The sequence below is a fragment of the Papio anubis genome, chromosome 10 (genome assembly GCF_008728515.1).
Source record: "Papio anubis isolate 15944 chromosome 10, Panubis1.0, whole genome shotgun sequence".
NCBI lineage: Eukaryota > Metazoa > Chordata > Mammalia > Primates > Cercopithecidae > Papio > Papio anubis.
Genome location: NC_044985.1, coordinates 10,303,394 through 10,320,654, shown reverse-complemented (window position 1 = coordinate 10,320,654; position 17,261 = coordinate 10,303,394). Strand labels below are relative to the sequence as shown.

The window sequence follows — 17,261 nt, the reverse complement described above, 5'->3', positions numbered from 1 at the left end:
TTATATGACTAACACTGAGTAGGCTCTGTTAAAATAATTCAGGATGCAAAGTTGAAGATGTATAGCTTAAGGACTTTGGTAAACTTTAGAACAGCTTTGTAGTGATTTATTTCTAGTTTAACTAGTGACAGTTTTCCAGAAAGGCAGTTGTATTAGTTCGTTCTCATATTGCTATAAAGACATAAATTTATAAAGAGGTTTAATTGGCTCATGGTTTTGCAGGCTGTACAGGCCTCTCAGGAGGCCTCAGGAAACTTACAATCATGGGGGAATGTGAAGGGCAAACAGGCACATCTTTACATGGCTGGCAGGAGAGAGAGATAGAGCAAAGAGGGAGGTGCTACACACTTTCAGACAACCAGATCTCGTGAGAACTCATTCAGTCTCATGAGAACAGCAAGGGGGAAGTCCATCTCCATGATTCAGTCACCTCCTACTAGACCCCTCCTCTGATACTGGGGATTACAGTTTGACACAAGATTTGGGTGTAGACACAGAGCCAAACCATATCAGCAGTCCTTCCCAAAATACATGATTTAAGTGGTAAGTACAATATGGGAAGAATGTGGAAACAGCTTTGTTTGTAGTGGGAGTGTAACTACCCACTTTCAATGAAGGTACACTCTAAAACTAGTGTTTCCATGACTAGAAATAAAAATATATGCATAAATTTTTCTGAGAATGTTATTATGGATACTCTAATTGTTGAAAACATCTCGTATATCAATATTAGCCTGTATATAATTAATACAATTCAATACAAAAATAAAATTTAAAAGTTATGTCAAAATGTGAAACCTGTTTTGTACAAATAAAGTTAACACATTTTTCTCCCCTTAAATTAGGCTAGAGATGGGAATGACTATAGTTTGGGACTAACACCAACAGGAGTCCTTGTTTTTGAAGGAGATACCAAAATTGGCTTATTTTTTTGGTAAGCAAGAGTTATTGTCGAAGATACTATTGTTTTGGTTTTTAATGAGTAAAACCATTTATATAAAGTTAATACATAAACTAGAGTTTGGAAATCAAATAGTTTTGAAAAACTTGTCAGTGAAAGCAGCTGTCTCCTATCACACTACTATGCATCATTTTTCCCACTCTCCAGAGGCAATTATTAAAATTCTTCTAGCTGTATTTCCCATTAGTTTCAAAGTATACCACAAATATCTATCTTGATATAAATATTTATGTTTTTATATGTATCAGATGTTCACATGGGCACTTTCTTCCTTCATGTAGTTATGCTTTTAATATTTATTATTCCACAATCCCTTTACTCCCTGTTGTGTAAGAGGAAGATGTTAATATTTTTATCCCTTCTCTAAGCTATGCTCCTTATACTGTTCCAGCTTTTATTGTTCATACTTGTAAATTACATTTACGTTTTACTTTTACATCAAGGATAGATTTTACTTGGATTTCTTGGCCATAATTGAGTCCACCAGGTTTTGTCTGGTATTCTAAAAGCTGAGAATCAGTTGTGCTTACAATAAGATGTGTCTATCAGAACTAGTGCAGAGCTTAGGTGTATACTTGTGTACACTAGACAGGGACTATTGGCGCAAAGACCTTTGGTATCAAACTCAAATTCTGACACATCCAGTTACTTTAAACATAGCCCACTAAGTCTATTTTTAGCCATTTCTGCTTTATATATCCCATGAAACTGCACCCTAACATTTGCTGGCCATAGATAAGGCAAGCTCTGTAGGTTAAAGGACCCCAAAACCATGGCTGCCTTTGTGAGTTCTCTGACTTCGATCCCTCACACTTAACTGCTGAATGCCATCCCTTAGGCACTTAGGCCCCCTCTCAGATTCCCCTCTTGACTGAGTTTCCTTGCCCTCTTCCCCATCTGCTGGTAGCCTTGCAGCTGCTGTCTCTGGAAGGTCACCTGCTATTGAAGGACCACCCCTATCATGCAACCCTTTCCAAACACTGCTCAATAAAGCCTGTTATGCAGTACTTTTTCTTGATCAGCTCTGAAGTCTTGGAACTCACAACTGGTATTACATTTCCTTTCTGTTTAGCTTTTTGTTTTTGTTCTAGAGCTTTTGGCTTCCCTATCTCACATACCCCACATATCCCTTTAAATTACCTGCCTTTGTCGTCTCCTCAAGCTTTTTTTAAGTTATCAAGGGTTGCATTAAATGGTTCTTCTGTTCCCCTTGGAACTGTTTGCTGCTCAGGTTGCTCTCCATTTTTTATCTTGAGACTTCCCTTTCCCGTGTTCTCAGCTAGGATCCTGTGTAGTCCTCCCATGGTTTCCTTTTTCTTCGTCCCCTCCACCCCCGCCAACTGCCTAAGTAAAGGAAGTAACTGCCTAAGAAAAGTAATTTGTTTGAATCCTTAAATGCCTTAAAATGATATTTTGTCTTTCATTCTTTCTTGATAATTAGGCTGAGAATTGAATTTTAGGTTGAAAATTATTTCCCTCAAAAAATTGAAGGTAGTATTTCATTTAGTTTTGCATCTGGGTGTTCTTGCTAGGGACTCTGAGAAACTTCAGTTGAACACCTTTACAGTTGTCCCTTGACGGGTGAGGAACCGCGGGCAATAATCTTCTCATTTCTTGGGTGTTAAATCACCTCATGCCTCCAGCTTGTCCTGTGGGCAAATGGAACTTGCTTCCAGGCCTTAAGAATGGGTTAGGCAGAGAGATAAAGAAAGCGCCTTTTGTACCTTTTCATAAGGTTGTCTTGAGAGTTAATTAATACTTGTAAAGCACTTAGAAGAATACTTAGGGCAGGCCAGATGGCTCACTCCTGTAATCCCCGCCAAGGCGGGGGCTCACTTGAGGTCAGGAGTTCGAGACCAGCCTGGCCAACATGGTGAAACCCTGTCTCTACTGAAAATACAAAGATTAACCAGGCATGGCATGGTGGCGCATGCCTGTAATCCCAGCTACTCCGAAGGCTGAGACAGGAGAATTGCTTGAGCCTGGGAGGTGGAGGTTGTAGTGAGCCGAGATCACACCACTGCACTCCAGCCTGGGTGACAGAGCGAGATTCTGTTTGCTTTCCTTCTCCTGCTATTATTTATTTATTTATTTTTTTTTAGTAAAGCTCTTGCAAATAAGTTATATTTTACATCTATTTTATATGTTATATTTAAAGATTGGTCAATGGGAGTGAGTGTCACATTGTTTCGACATCCACAATTTATGGAAATACAGAGTTCAAATGTGGTTGGAATTTACAAGTAGGGAGATACAGTTGGAAAGTGGGCCATAAAGCGAGGTTAAAAAAATTAAGATGTATTTCCTCAAAACAAAATTCATATTGAAAACAGAGTTGAGGCTGGTTGCAGTGACTCACATCTGTGAGAAGACTTCCAACACTTTGGGAGACCAGGGTGGGAGGATCACTTGAGCCCAGGAATTCGAGACCAGCCTGGGCAACGTAGCGAGATGCTGTCTCTACAAAGAATACAAAAATTAGCCTGGTGTGGTGTGGGAGTAAGGCTGAGGCAGGAGGATTACTGGAGCCTGGGAGTTCACAGCTGCAGTGATCTATGAACACACTACTGCACTCCACCCTGTGCGACGGAGTCCACCCTGTGCGATGGAGTGAGAACCTATCTCAAGCAAACAAAAAGAAAAGAATTGGAAACCATCATCAGTGTTTTTCTTTGTGGCTTTTTTGGAAGCTTTATGTTCATTCCTATGTCTAGTTCCTGTGTTGCTGCTCTGCTTTAACACTGAAACAATTTTACCTAGACTTAAAGAATCTTTTACACCATAATTGAGACCTATCAAATACATAGATTTCTTGGTTTCTTTTTCCTTAATATTTTTAATGTCTGATATGTGCAGCCTCAATTTTGTCAGAGATGTCATTTTTGAAATATGTACTGTTTTTCTGTTTCTTTTGATGGGTATTGCAAATTACGTTTACCCTTCTGTCAATTTTTAATTCAGGAGTTAGATGGTTAAATGTATATGAAGTAAAAACAATTTTTTTCATATTTAGAGAACATTTATTTGTAATTTGGCTTTTATGCTCTTATTATATTATAGGCCGAAGATAACCAGATTGGATTTTAAGAAGAATAAATTAACCTTGGTGGTTGTAGAAGATGATGATCAGGTAGGAATGAAATTATATTACTTGTTTTACAGTGACTGTATTATGTGGTAACTTATTTCCCTAAAAGAGGGAATGTACCTCATTGTTTTATAGAGCCACAGAATGGAAACAGTATAATTAATGCTTTAAATAATTTCCTTACTTGGGTCATACCATCCTAAAAATATGGTTTTCTGCCCTTAGGATGAAAAATAATATAAAAGTCTCTTCTTGTTTCTTCATTGATAATATATCTGAGGTACATAAAAAATTACATTTAAGTGACTTTTTTTTTTTTTTTTACTTTTTTTAAAGACAGGGTCTCTCTCAGTCACCCAGGCTGGAGTGCAGTGGCACTATCATAGCTCACTGCAACCTTGACCCTCTAGGCTCAAGTGATCCTCCTACTTCAGCCTCCTGAGTAGCTGGGACTGCAGGCACATGCCACCACGCCCGGCTAATTTTTTCATTTATTTGTAGAGGCAGGGATCTCAGTATGTTGCCAAGGTTGCTCTCAAACTCTGGCCTTAAGTAATCCTCCCACCTTGGCTTCTCAACATGTTGAGATTACAGGAGTAAGCCACTGTGGCAAACCAACTTTATCTATTTATTAACTGATCAAAAAGATCTACCTAATAATAATAAAGCCTTTTGAATTAAAGATTACCGTTGTATCAGTTACAGTGTGGTTCTTAATTGATACATGCATGGATGCAAGTCACATGCATGTATTAATGCACATCTTAATGCAAGAAGCCAGATTAAAAAAATTATGTATTGAATGATTCCATTTATATGATACTTTAGAAAAGGCAAGAAGAATTTTACTTTATGCAAATTAATAAATTTTAACATATGCATACAGATATAGATAAAAACAATTTCAGCAAAATATTAACAGTTGTTGAATCTAGACACTATGTATATGGGTATTCAGTTTTTCTGTATGTTTAAACATTTTTATAATGAAAATATTTTTTTTTTCAGGCTTAGTTCACTTTATTTTTCTTGTATAAAAACCCTATGTTGTAGCCACAGCTGGAGCCTGGGTCCACTGCACGGAGACTCTGGTGTGGGTCTTGACAAGGTAGTCAGTGAATTCCTGATAGGGAGACTTGGTAAATACAGTCTCCTTCCAGAGGTCAGGGGTCAGGTAGCTGTAGGTCTTAGAGATGGCATCAAAGGTGGCCTTGGCGAAGTTGCCCAGGGTGGCAGTGCAGCCCCGGGCTGAGGTGTAGCAGTCATCGATACCAGCCATCATAGGCAGCTTCTTGGGCACAGGCACTGAGATGATGCCAGTGCCCCTGGGTGCAGGGATGAGGCGCACCAGCACAGAGCCGCAGCGGCCTGTCACCTTGCAAGGGACGGTGTGGGGCTTGCCGATCTTGTTCCCCCAGTAGCCTCTGCGCATGGGGACAATGGAGAGTTTGGCCAGGATGATGGCCCCACGGATGGTGGTGGCCACCTCCTTGGAGCACTTAACACCCAGACCGACGTGGCCATTGTAGTCCCCGATAGCAACAAACGCCTTGAACCTGTTGCGCTGGCCAGCACAGGTCTGCTTCTGCACCGGCATAATCTTCAAAACCTTGTCTTTGAGGGAGGCCCCCAAGAAAAAGTCAGTGATCTCAGATTCTTTAATGGGCAGGGAGAAGAGGTAGATCTCCTCCAGGGACTTGATCTTCATTCCTTGACCAAGCGGCCCAGCTTGGTGAGGGGCATCCACTCCTTATCCTCGGCCTTGCCTGCGTGAGCTCCGTGGCCTTGGCCCGGGCCCCAGATGCCACTGCTGAAACCTCCACGGAAGCCACAGTGTTTCCCCATCCCAGGGCCACCAGGGCCTCCGGGTCCCCCCGTTGCACCAGCATCATCCGCCATTTGGTGTTTTCTCGAGAAGAAGAAAAGATTTTTTTTAAATCCAGTTCTTTCATTTTCCTCTCCTCGGTAATTTCACCGCCGTACTTTTCCTATTTTAAACACACAATGGAATATCATGCAGCCATAAAAAAGAATGAGATCTTTTTTGCGGGAACATGGATGGAGCTGGAGGATATTATCCTTAGCAAAGTAATGCAAGAACAGAAAACCAAATACTACATGTTCTTACTTACAAGTTGGAGCTAAATGATAAGAAATTATGGACACAAAGAAGGCAAGAACAGACACTGGGGTCTATTTGAGTGGGGAGGGTGGGAGGAGGGAGAAGAGTAGAACTGAGAGATAACTGGGCTTAATACCTGGGTGATGAAATAACATGTACAGCAAACCACCATGACACGTGTTTACCTGTGTAACAAACCTTCTCTTGTACCCCAAACCGAAAATAAAAGTTAAAAAACAAAAAAAGAGTGCTGCTGTGGACACTAAGGTGTGTGTGTGTATTTAGCCAAACCTCTTTCCAAAATATTTAATACGAGTGTATACTCCCACCAGCAATGTTATTGGTTATTTTTACTTACTTTTATGAAATGCCTACTCAAATCTTTTGCTCATTTTTCTATTAGGTCATGTGCCTTTTATTCATTGAAAAAATTATTTATATGTTCTGGATATTAGTTTTTTGTCAGGTATTAGTGTTGCAAGTGTCGTCTGCTCCTTGGCTTACCCTTTTTCCACTACTTTTATTTTTAGATGACATGTAATAATTGTACATATTTATTGTATACAGAGTGATGTTTTGATACATGTATACAATGTGTAATTATCAAATCAGGGTAATCAGCATATCCATCTTTACTGTCTTAATAGTGTCTTTAAATAACCTGAAAAGTACCAAAAATTATAAAATAGATAACCATCTTATTTAGGATCTAGATTTAACATTTTTTACATTGGGCTTTAGATCTCTTTTAGAAACAGATAAATACAATTATGTACATGAATAAATAATACCAACTAAAGTCTAACCCCCTGATTACCTACCCCCTTTCTTCTGGTACCTGGTCACTATTTTTGGAGGGTATTATTCTCATATATATTTTGTAACTTTTTCCAAATATTAACACATATTAGAATTGTTAAAAACTTGCATAATTATATATATTTGCAGCTTGCCTGTTTTATCTAAATGTGTACCTATGTAGATCTAACATATATATGCTATTGTGTAATATGAATAAACAATAGCACATTCATTCATTCATCATTTCTTCACTTACCCCTCTGTATAATTTTTTACATATGCCGCTATTTACTTGACCATTTCTCTTTTTTTGGACATTTAGGGTTTGTGCCAAGTTTTACTATTATAAATGAGACTGAGGAAATATATATCTTCATATATAACTTTTGATGTTTAGGAAATAATTTTCCCTAGAGAGGCAGTATGACTTAGTTGTTAGAGGTGTGTGTAGATTCTGGAGCAAGGCTAATGGTTAAGTTCATTTCTGGTTTTCTTTCTTAATAGTTTTGTGACTTTGGGCTTAATTTCTTTGAGCCCCAGTTTCCTCATCTATGAAATGGGGCTAATGATAGTATCTACTTACTGAGATAATTTATGTGAAATCCTTAGAAAAATTTCTATGTGAATGTTAACTATTATAATTAGACTCCTGGTAGTGTGGTTACTAGGACAAAAATGTGAGCATTTTTAGGGCTGTCGATATATACTGCCAGATCTAATATGATCCCTCAAATTATAATTATACAGTTATCCCAAATAATGGCAGATGAAATCTCATTTTATGTCTCTCTGACAAATGAGATCATGTAAGTAGAGGGGAATAACTCTTAGGAATAATTTTGTATTGGCTGAGAAAATGAACAACTTGATTTCAACTCTGCCCTTATGTCGATACTATAAAGAGTGTCTGAATTTCAGGGAGCACACTAGATCCTTTATTCATGGATGTGTTTGTATCTCAGAAATAGGAGATAGGACTGTTTGAACTAGTAATCATCCTTTTATATATCTTTTCTTTTTCAGGGCAAAGAACAGGAGCATACATTTGTCTTTAGACTGGATCATCCGAAAGCATGCAAACATTTGTGGAAATGTGCTGTGGAGCATCATGCCTTCTTCCGCCTTCGAGGCCCTGTCCAAAAGAGTTCTCATCGATCAGGATTTATTCGACTAGGATCACGATTTAGATACAGGTTAATTTTAATAGCTGTTTTATCTATCTTTCATTGCATACAGTCCAAAAAATTTAGGCCAACCTTTTCATTTTTACAGATTAGGTAGAGAGGAATAAAGTGGTTTGCCAGCGTCTTCCATTGACCAAAATGAAATAGAAAAAGTGGTATTGTTATTGGTTATAATTTCTCGAATAGATGGGAAAACAGTAATTGTATAATGGCTTTTATATCCCTCTGGATGTTTATTTTATATATTAACCCACTCCCAATTTATCTATTTAACAAGAGTTTTATGGACTCTCCACCCAACACTGGATACCATATAGAAAAGGGTTTCTTGCACTGAATGAGATATTAGTCTGGATAACATTTGTGGTCCTTTATAAGCCTGAAGTTCATTATTCTCATGACTCCTTGTTTGTTGTCGTGAGTTAGAAATGTTTTGGTTTACTGGAGAGTGGAGTATTGGTTGTGAGTGTTCTGCATGCCATGGAAATCAGTTACAGAAGGAGTGGATTGTTCCAATAATGTGGCAGGTTGATTGTGTGGAGTTAATAGAAGTAGTATTCTGTTGTACTTATGTTAAAATAAGGAGGCATTTTCTGAACAGAATTTAAATGGAAGTCAAGGAGAGTAAGACATTAGTCTTAAAAAACATTTCTGGAAAATTACACTGAAAAGTGTGTATCACAATTAGAAAAAGTAACTGAAAATATTCTTTTAATTACACACTTTGCACTGAGGAATGTAGATGGGAAAGAGAGGGAGTTTCCGTAAAAGGACAGATATTCCAAATTTATTTAATGTGTACTTAGGTGATATGCATACATACAAGAAAAATAAAACCAACATAATCTGTTGCATAGTTCACAAAAGCCTAAAGAGTGAAAGAATGATATGGTAAAGAGAGAGATCAAGACTATTAGTAGTTGTTCCTGTGGGATGAAGTTTAGGATGATTCTTTTAAGGAGAACCTGAATATAGACTGTCTTATTTGTGTGTGCTTTATTACTGTAGACCTAAAATGTCCCTTCTGTTATGCCTCATTTAGTGGGAAAACAGAGTATCAGACCACAAAAACTAATAAAGCAAGAAGATCAACATCCTTTGAAAGAAGGCCCAGCAAACGATATTCTAGACGAACTCTACAAATGAAAGGTGAAGTGCCACCCTCTTTCAAAGGATTATTTTTCCTTGACAATTAATTATGTGCTGGTGTTGTTTCCATAAGAGGAAGTTACGTCAATCTCCTCTTCAGGTCTGTTCCAGTCAACTAAAGTACTTTCCTGGCAGAATCAATTTCATGGGATACATAGAGAAAAATTGCCTGTATTGTTAGCAGAGATTAAACTTTATGTTAAGCCCAATTCAAATGATAGTCAAGGTTATGTTCAGTTTTTGTATACAAAACTGTGTTTCTGTAGAGCAACATATTCTCTCCCTTTTTGACTTATAGATCTCATTCTAAAACATCCCTTAATCCCCTTAGGAATTTTTTAAAATATTATTTTTATTTATTTATTTATTTTGAGATAGTCTCACTCTGTTGCTTAGGTTGGAGTGCAGTGGTGTGATCTCAGGTCACTGCAACCTCCACCTCCCAGATTCAAGTGATTCTCATGCATCAGCCTCCTGAGTAGCTGGGGTTACAGGCATGTGGCACCACTCCTGGCTCATTCTTGTATTTTTAGTAGAGACGGAGTTTTGCCATGTTGGCCAGGCTGGTCTTGAACTCCTGACCTCAAGTGATCTGCCCACCTTGGCCTCCCCAATCCTAAAAGGATTACAGGCATGCTTGGCCAAAACATTGTCTTGTGATGAATTTTTTTAAGTAAAATTTATTTCATATTATAATATTAAGGATTCTATTAAATACTATTTTAAAATATATTCATCATTGTTACACATAGACATTTCCTAATTCATAATTGTTACTTGCTGATTAAGATCGATTATATAAGAAAAAGCATTGTTTACCTTGACAAATAAATTAAACCTTGTGTTTGGTTTTAAACTGAATTTGCATTAAAATGCAAATTTAATTTTAAGTATTTCCACTGTCAGAGTCATCACGAGTTGTCCAAAAACAACTGTAATGATCTGATGTTTGGCAGTATTGACTTTTTTATAAAAATGATTTATACTCATAAGTTTTGGTGTGGCTATAAATTAAATATACAGCTATAAATGAATTGTGATGATTTTAAAACCCTAAGTTTCCTCTTGGTTTCCACTGATGATAATTCATAATCTGTCAGCTCACTCTGGAGGCTTACAGATCGGTTCTGTTTAAAAGGTGGAGATATATATGCATTCTGTTGCTTTATTTGAAAAATGAAAATAATTGCCATTGTTGACTTTATGGTGTGAACCCCAAGACACTTTGGTGAATTGAAGATTTTTAGATTTATGGTTGGGGCCAAATGTGGTGGCTCACACCATTAATCCCAGCGCTTTGGGAGGCCAGCGTGAGAGAATCGCTTGAGCCCACAAGCTCAACTCTCAGGAGTTCGAGACCAGCCTGGGCAACAGTAGCGAGACCCACCCCGTCTCTACAAAACATGAAGACCCTTTCTCAAAGAAAGAAATGTGTGGTTGTGAAACATGGCTTATAAAGCAATTCAAGTTTTGCTTTGAATAGTGCAGCAGTTTATCATGTAAGATGAAACTAATGAGGTGTTATCTTTTTTCTTCTGTTAGCATGTGCTACAAAACCTGAAGAACTTAGGTAAGTAATGTTTTGCAACTTAGAAATTGATATAGAATGTTTGGAATTTATGTAGTTGCTATCATTAAGCAAATATTTAAGACCTATCAAAATGTCAGTTTGTCCCTAACGCACCATGGATATATCAGGGAATAAATAAACATGTAATGCCAGATAAAATTGACATGATGAAAAATTAGAGCAGTTTAAGGAAGTAAAGAATGGGGTCGGGGCAGATGAGCCATTCATGAAGAGAATAACATACATTTGTTATTGGCAAGTGGCTGAGGATCTAAAGATAAATTATGATCCTTGTACATAAGGAGTGCAAAGAACAAAATTGATTTGCAAATAAGCAATTTTATTCCTGGGATAAATCCCACTTGGTTGTGGTGTATAGTCCTTCTTTATGTTGTATGTTGCTAGATTTCATTAGCCTAGTATGTTTTTGGATTTGTGTGTCTATTCATCAGAGATATTGGCCTGTAGTTTCCTTACAATGTCATTATCTGGTTTTTTATGTGGGGTGGGTAATACTGGCTTTACAAAATAAGTTTGTGTGTGTTCCCTCCTCTCTATTTCTTGGGAAGAATTTGTAAATAATTGATATTAATTATTTAAATGTATGGTAGAATTCACCGTTAAAGCCATCTTTCTCTTTATGTGAAGCTTAAAAATTCTTGTGAGAGATCTATTCAGATTTTCTTTTCTTCTCTTTCTTTTGGGGTGGTGGTGGTGCAGGGCCTAGCTCTTTCACCCTGGTTACAGTCCAGCAGCTTGAGCATGGCTTGGCTCACTGCAGCCTCACCCTCCTAGGCTCAAGCAATCCTTCTAGGCACTTGCCATCATGCCTGGCTAATTTTTAAATTTTTTGTAGAGATGGGGCCTCCCTGTGTTGCCCAGACTAGTCTCAAACTCCTGGGCTCAAGCAATCCTCCTGCCTCCGCCTCACATCTTGCTGGGATTACAGGCATGAGCCACAGCACAGGGCCCTCCCTGATTCTCTTTTTCTTCTTGATTCAGTTTGGGAGTTATTGTCTTTCTAGAGTTTATCTGTTTTATCTGTGGTATCTAGTTTGTTGGCATACAGTTTGTATTCCCTTTTCCTTTATATTTCTAAAAGATAGTAATATCTCCTCATTCCTTTCTGATTTTTAGTATTTTGAGTTTTTTTTTTTTCTTAACTAGTGTAGCAAAAGGTTTGTCAATTTTGTTGACCTTATCAAATAGAACCAGCTTTTGGTTTCATTGATTTTTCTGTTTTTCTGTTTCATTAATTTTTGCTCTATATTATTTTTTCCTTCTGCTTGCTTTAGGTTTACTTTGCTGTTTTTCTAGTATCTTAAGGTGGAAGATTAGGTTATCTGAGATATTTATTTTTTAACATTTAAAGATAGTAAATTTCCTTTCAAGCACTGCTTTAATTCAATAAGTTTTGCTATGTTGTGTTCTTGTTTTTTGGTTGTCTCAAATTATTTTCTAACTTGTGATTTCTTCTTTGACTTGTTTGATTACTTAGGAGTGTGTTGCTAAATTTCCATGTATTTGTGAACGTCAAAATTTTATTTTTTTCTAAATTTATTCCATAATGAGTAGAGGACATACTTTGTATGATTTCAGTCCCTTTCAACTTAATGAGACTTGTTTTATGACCCCTCCATATGAGTCACCCAGGAAAATAGTTTATGTGTACTTAAGAAGAGTATATATTTTGCTGTTTCTGAGTAGAGTGTTTTATAAATGTGTGTTAGTTTATTGTGTTCAGATCTTCTGTTTCATTGTTCATCTTTTGCCTAGTTTTAATCCGTTTTTGAGAGTGGAGTATTGTAGTCTACAACTATTGTCTATTTCTCCCTTCAGTTTGTTTCTGCTTTTGTTTCATGTATGTTGTGAATTTGGGGTAGGTATGTATGTGTTGATAATTGTTATAGTATACTGATGGACTGTTGTTTTTATTGTGATAAAATGTTCCTTTTTATGTCTAGTAACTTTTGTTTTAAAGTTGATTTTATTTGATGTAAATATTGCCAGTCCAGTTTTCATATAGTTGCTTTTCCATGATATAACCTTTTCATCAGTCTGGAAGTTTTCACCCATTATTTCTCTAGATATTCTTTATCCTCTCTTTCTCTTCTCCTTCTGGAATTTTCATTAACATCTAAGTTATTACACTTGATGGTTTCCTACAGGTCTCCAAGTCTGTTCACTTCTCTTTATACTTTTTTTTCAGACGATGTAATCTCACTTGACCTGTCTTCAAGCTTACTGATTCTTTTACCTACTCAAATCTGCTATGGAGCACCCCCTTTGTTAATTTATTTCTGCTACTGTATTTTTCAATTCCAGAATTTCTCTCTGGTTCTTTTTTATAATGTCTATGTAATGATACTCTCAATTTGTGAGACACAGTTGTCATACTTTATTTCTTTAGATGTGGTTTCCTTAGTTCTTGAACATATTTAAAATAGATGATTTAAACTATAGAGAACTAGAGGAGTATTAGCCCCATCTTCTTTGCTGCACCCACCAGAAGTAGAGCTACCACCACACCAAGGTTGGAAAAAAGGGGCAGAAAAGCAAATTGTGGATCAAATGTCACAGACTTAGGCCTTAATGAGATTTAGTAGATTTTCCTGAATAAATGATTCTCCACTTGGTGTGTGCCTTTTAATGATTTTTTAAAAACTGGCGGGGCGAGGAAGCTGGGTGCAGTGGCTCACGCCTGTAATCCCAGCACTTTGGGAGGCCAAGGTGGGCAGATCACGAGGTCAAGAGATCAAGACCATCCTGGCCAACATGGTGAAACCCTGTCTCTATTAAAAATACAAAAATTAGCTGGGCATAGTGGCAGGCGCCTATAGTCCCAGCTATTTGGGAAGCCGAGGCAGGAGAATCACTTGAACCTGGGAGGCTGAGGTTGCAGTGAGCCGAGATCGCGCTATTGTGCTCCAGCCTAGGCGATAGAGCAAGACTCCGTCTCAAAAACAAAAACAAAAAAGCAAAAAACAAAAACAAAACTAGGGGGCCAGGCATGGTGGTTTATGCCTCTAATCCCAGCACTTTGGGTGGCCAGAACGGGAGGATTGCTTAAGCCCAGGAGTTCCAGACCAGCCTGGGCAACGTGGTGAAACCCCATTTCTACAAAAACCACAAAATTTAGCTGGGTGTGATGGCATCTGCCTGGGGTCCCAGGTACTTGGGAGGTGGGAGAATCACCTGAATACAGGAAGTCGAGGCTGCAATGAGCCATGATCGCACATCACTGTACTCCAACCTGTGCAATGGAGTGAGACCCCATCTCAAAAGCAAAAAGGAATTCTTTTTCTTGGCTGAGCACAGTGGCTTATGCCTGTAATGCTAGCACTTTGGGAGGCAGAGGTGGGCGGATCACTTGAGGCTAGGAGTTTGAGACCAGCCTGGGCAAAATGGCCAAACCCTTTCTCTACAAAAAATACAAAAAAAATTAGCCACATGTGGTGGCGTGCACATGTAGTCCTCAGCTACTTAAAGGATGAGGCAGGGGGATTGCTGGAGCCAGGGTGGCGGAGACTGCAGTGAGTTGAGGTCGTGCCACTGCACTCCAGCCTGGGTAACAAAGTGAGACCCTGTCTCAAAAAAAAAAAAAAGAAAAATTTTTTGTTTGTTTGTTTTTTGAACCACTTAAATGTTTGTTTCACTGGGGAGAGTATCTGCTTTTGTTTTCAAGTTACCATTCTGAAGGTCTTGCTTCTGATGGCTCCATTATTTTAATTAATTAATTAATTTTTTTTGAGACGGAGTCTTGCTCTGTCGCCCAGGTTGGATTGCAGTGACGTGATCTTGGCTCATTGCAACCTCTGCCTCCCGGGTTCAAGTGATTCTCCTGCCTCAGCCTCCCAAGTTGCTGGGATTACAGGCACGCACCACCATGCCCACCTAATTTTTTGGATTTTTAGTAGAGACAGGGTTTCACCATGTTGGCCAGGCTGGTTTCAAACTCCCTACCTCAAGTGATCCACCTGCCTCGGCCTCCCAAAGGGCTAGGATTACACATGTGAGCCGCCACACCCGGCCGGCTCCATTAATTTTAATATTATTTATTACAATGAGTCTATAGTCTCATATAATGCTTAACAATTGGTATGTATTAGAGTCTCCTAGAATGCCGGTTAAAGGTAAGATTCAGACCATACCCACAAATCTAGTTTATTTTTGAATTTGTCTGTACTCTTATATGGCAGGTGTCTCACTAGACCTTTTTTGAAAGAAGTTGGTTATTTTTGGATGTTGAGTATCATCAGCCTCACCTTGAAATGTCCATTTTTTTTTCACTTTGAAAGCTGTTAAAGCCAGTCCGTGATTAGTGATTGACTATAGTAGCACTCTGCTTTTTGAACAAGGACTCCCCTCAAGTTTCTTTAGCTGTCAATAGGCTGTTGAAAATAAATAAATAAATAAATAGAACAGGGAGGAAGTGAAATTTCTGTGCGATTCTCTCCGTGAAATTTTTATTGGTTAAAAAACAACATTTTGTGCCTTTTCTGTGCTGTATACTTTTATTTTTCTTGGATTTGTTTATAAGCTATGCTTTTCAGAAAAGTGGAATAATGGCTGGGAGGGGTGGCTCATGCCTGTAATCCTAAGACTTTGGGAGGCCAAGGCAGGCAGATCACCTGAGGTCAGGAGTTCGAGACCAGCCAGGCCAACATGGCAAAACCCCATCTCTACTAAAAGTACAAAAATTAGCTGGGTGTGGTGGCGCATGCCTGTAATCCCAGCTACTCTGGAGGCTGAGATAGGAGAATTGCTTTAACCCTGGAGTCGGAGGTTGCACTGAGCCGAGTTTGCGCCACTGCTCTCTAGCCTGAGTGACAGAGCAAGACTCCATCTCAAATAAAAAAAAAGAAAAAGAAAAATGGAGTAATATTTGAGATTTTTCTTTATCTTTGAAACTATTTTGTTTATTTAATGGATTATGGCTTGCTTTCCTGAAAAGGAGGCTGGGATATGGAATATTAGAGCTTAAAGTAAAAAGTGAGTACCTGCTAAAGTTAGCAGAAATGTGAACAAAGTATTCAGCAATTATACATAGTTGAAAAATTAAGGCTTTTATTTGCAAAAATAGGAGGATTTTCTTTAAGATGTTCTGAAACACATTTCCGGTTAAAAAAAAAATGAATATATATAGTGACTGTTTTGGAATTATGATTAATTTAACTTTAATGACTAAATGTTAGTGTCTCTTCATTAGTGATGCTTTTGGCTCTGGAAAACATAGCAGAAATGGCATATTTAAGGAATGATTTTTTTTTTAGACTAGACTTTTAGAAATGAGATGTAGAGGAGGACCCAACTCTCCTGAAGAGTATTGAGCACCACCCATCGCAGTGCTTGAGAAAACCTGAGCTCAGACTGGCATGTTGTATGCCCTTTCACTCTTGCGCTTCCAGTTCTGTTTGTATGAACAGTTTTGCTCCATTGAACCGTGGAAAACAGTACTGTTTGAAAAGGCACAACTAGACCTGAAAAGCTTCTCAACCTTATATTCTGCAGTTTTGTAAAATGCCCATTTGAATAACAGATTTTTTAATTGGCTAATGTCAGTCATTTTTCTTGTACTATTTTGGCTCCTAACTACTCTTGTGAGTCATGAATACTATATAGTATTTTAAGAGGTGATGTTTAAAGGATAGTTGACATTTCAATTACTGGTACGTCTTATACAGGCTTAATATGCAGTCTTGAAGACAGGAAAGAGGAAAAGAAAAAATGGTAGAGGAAATCAAATGAGTGGAAGGTATACTATGTAAAAGCAAAAGGGTCAGTTATTTTATCTAGTCCTTTAAAAAGGGAAGTTTGAACTAGATTAGTAATGAGAAATAATTCAGTAATCCCTTAATACTCATGGAAGTGAAAGAATGTATATAATTATCAGAAAATAATGCTTTCTGTATTTCAGACAATTTAAAACAGGAAGCTATGATTCAATTAACATCACTAATAAGTATTTTGTTCTCATGTTATTCTTATTGATCACCTACTGTAGTTATTTCTAGTTAAAGGCAAAGCTTCCGAGAATAACCAAGGGACCATGGACTAGTAAGTCTAACTTCTGTACTAAGCAGGCTGGGTGAGATTTCATTAAGGCTTAGGATCATGAGTATTCTAGGAAGAGCAACATGGTTAGTAAAAAGAAATTGTACCTGATGGGTATAATCTTTAACATTGCCATGGCAGTGAATCTACACTAAATTGTTTTATTTATTTATTTATTTATTTATTTTTGAGGGAGGGGTGGTGGTGGTTTTTTGTGTGTGTTTGTTTGTTTGTTTTGTTTTGTTTTTGAGACAGAGTCCACCCAGGCCGCAGTGCAGTGGCATGATCATGACTCACTGTAGCCTCAGCCTCCTGGGATCAAGCAATCCTCC

At 37.9% G+C, this 17,261-nt stretch overlaps 1 protein-coding gene and 1 pseudogene across 8 annotated transcripts in view; one reads left to right on the top strand and one right to left on the bottom strand.

Moving 5' to 3' along the window:
* EPB41L5 (erythrocyte membrane protein band 4.1 like 5) overlaps positions 1 to 17,261 on the top strand; it is a 189,666-nt gene that overhangs the window by 78,193 nt on the left and 94,212 nt on the right. For all 7 annotated transcript variants that reach the window (XR_004176469.1, XM_031651176.1, XM_031651177.1 and 4 more), the window contains exons 10-14: positions 846 to 934; positions 4,022 to 4,091; positions 7,996 to 8,165; positions 9,199 to 9,305; positions 10,848 to 10,875. Coding sequence is in view for 6 of the 7 variants with exons in the window: in XM_031651176.1 (XP_031507036.1) it covers positions 846 to 934; positions 4,022 to 4,091; positions 7,996 to 8,165; positions 9,199 to 9,305; positions 10,848 to 10,875 (464 nt within the window). In the remaining variant the exon portion in view is untranslated. The remainder of the gene's footprint in view (positions 1 to 845; positions 935 to 4,021; positions 4,092 to 7,995; positions 8,166 to 9,198; positions 9,306 to 10,847; positions 10,876 to 17,261) is intronic.
* On the bottom strand, positions 5,045 to 5,948 carry LOC108581761 (annotated as a pseudogene). The gene has a single exon (XR_001894504.3). The product of XR_001894504.3 is annotated as a 40S ribosomal protein S2 pseudogene (transcript).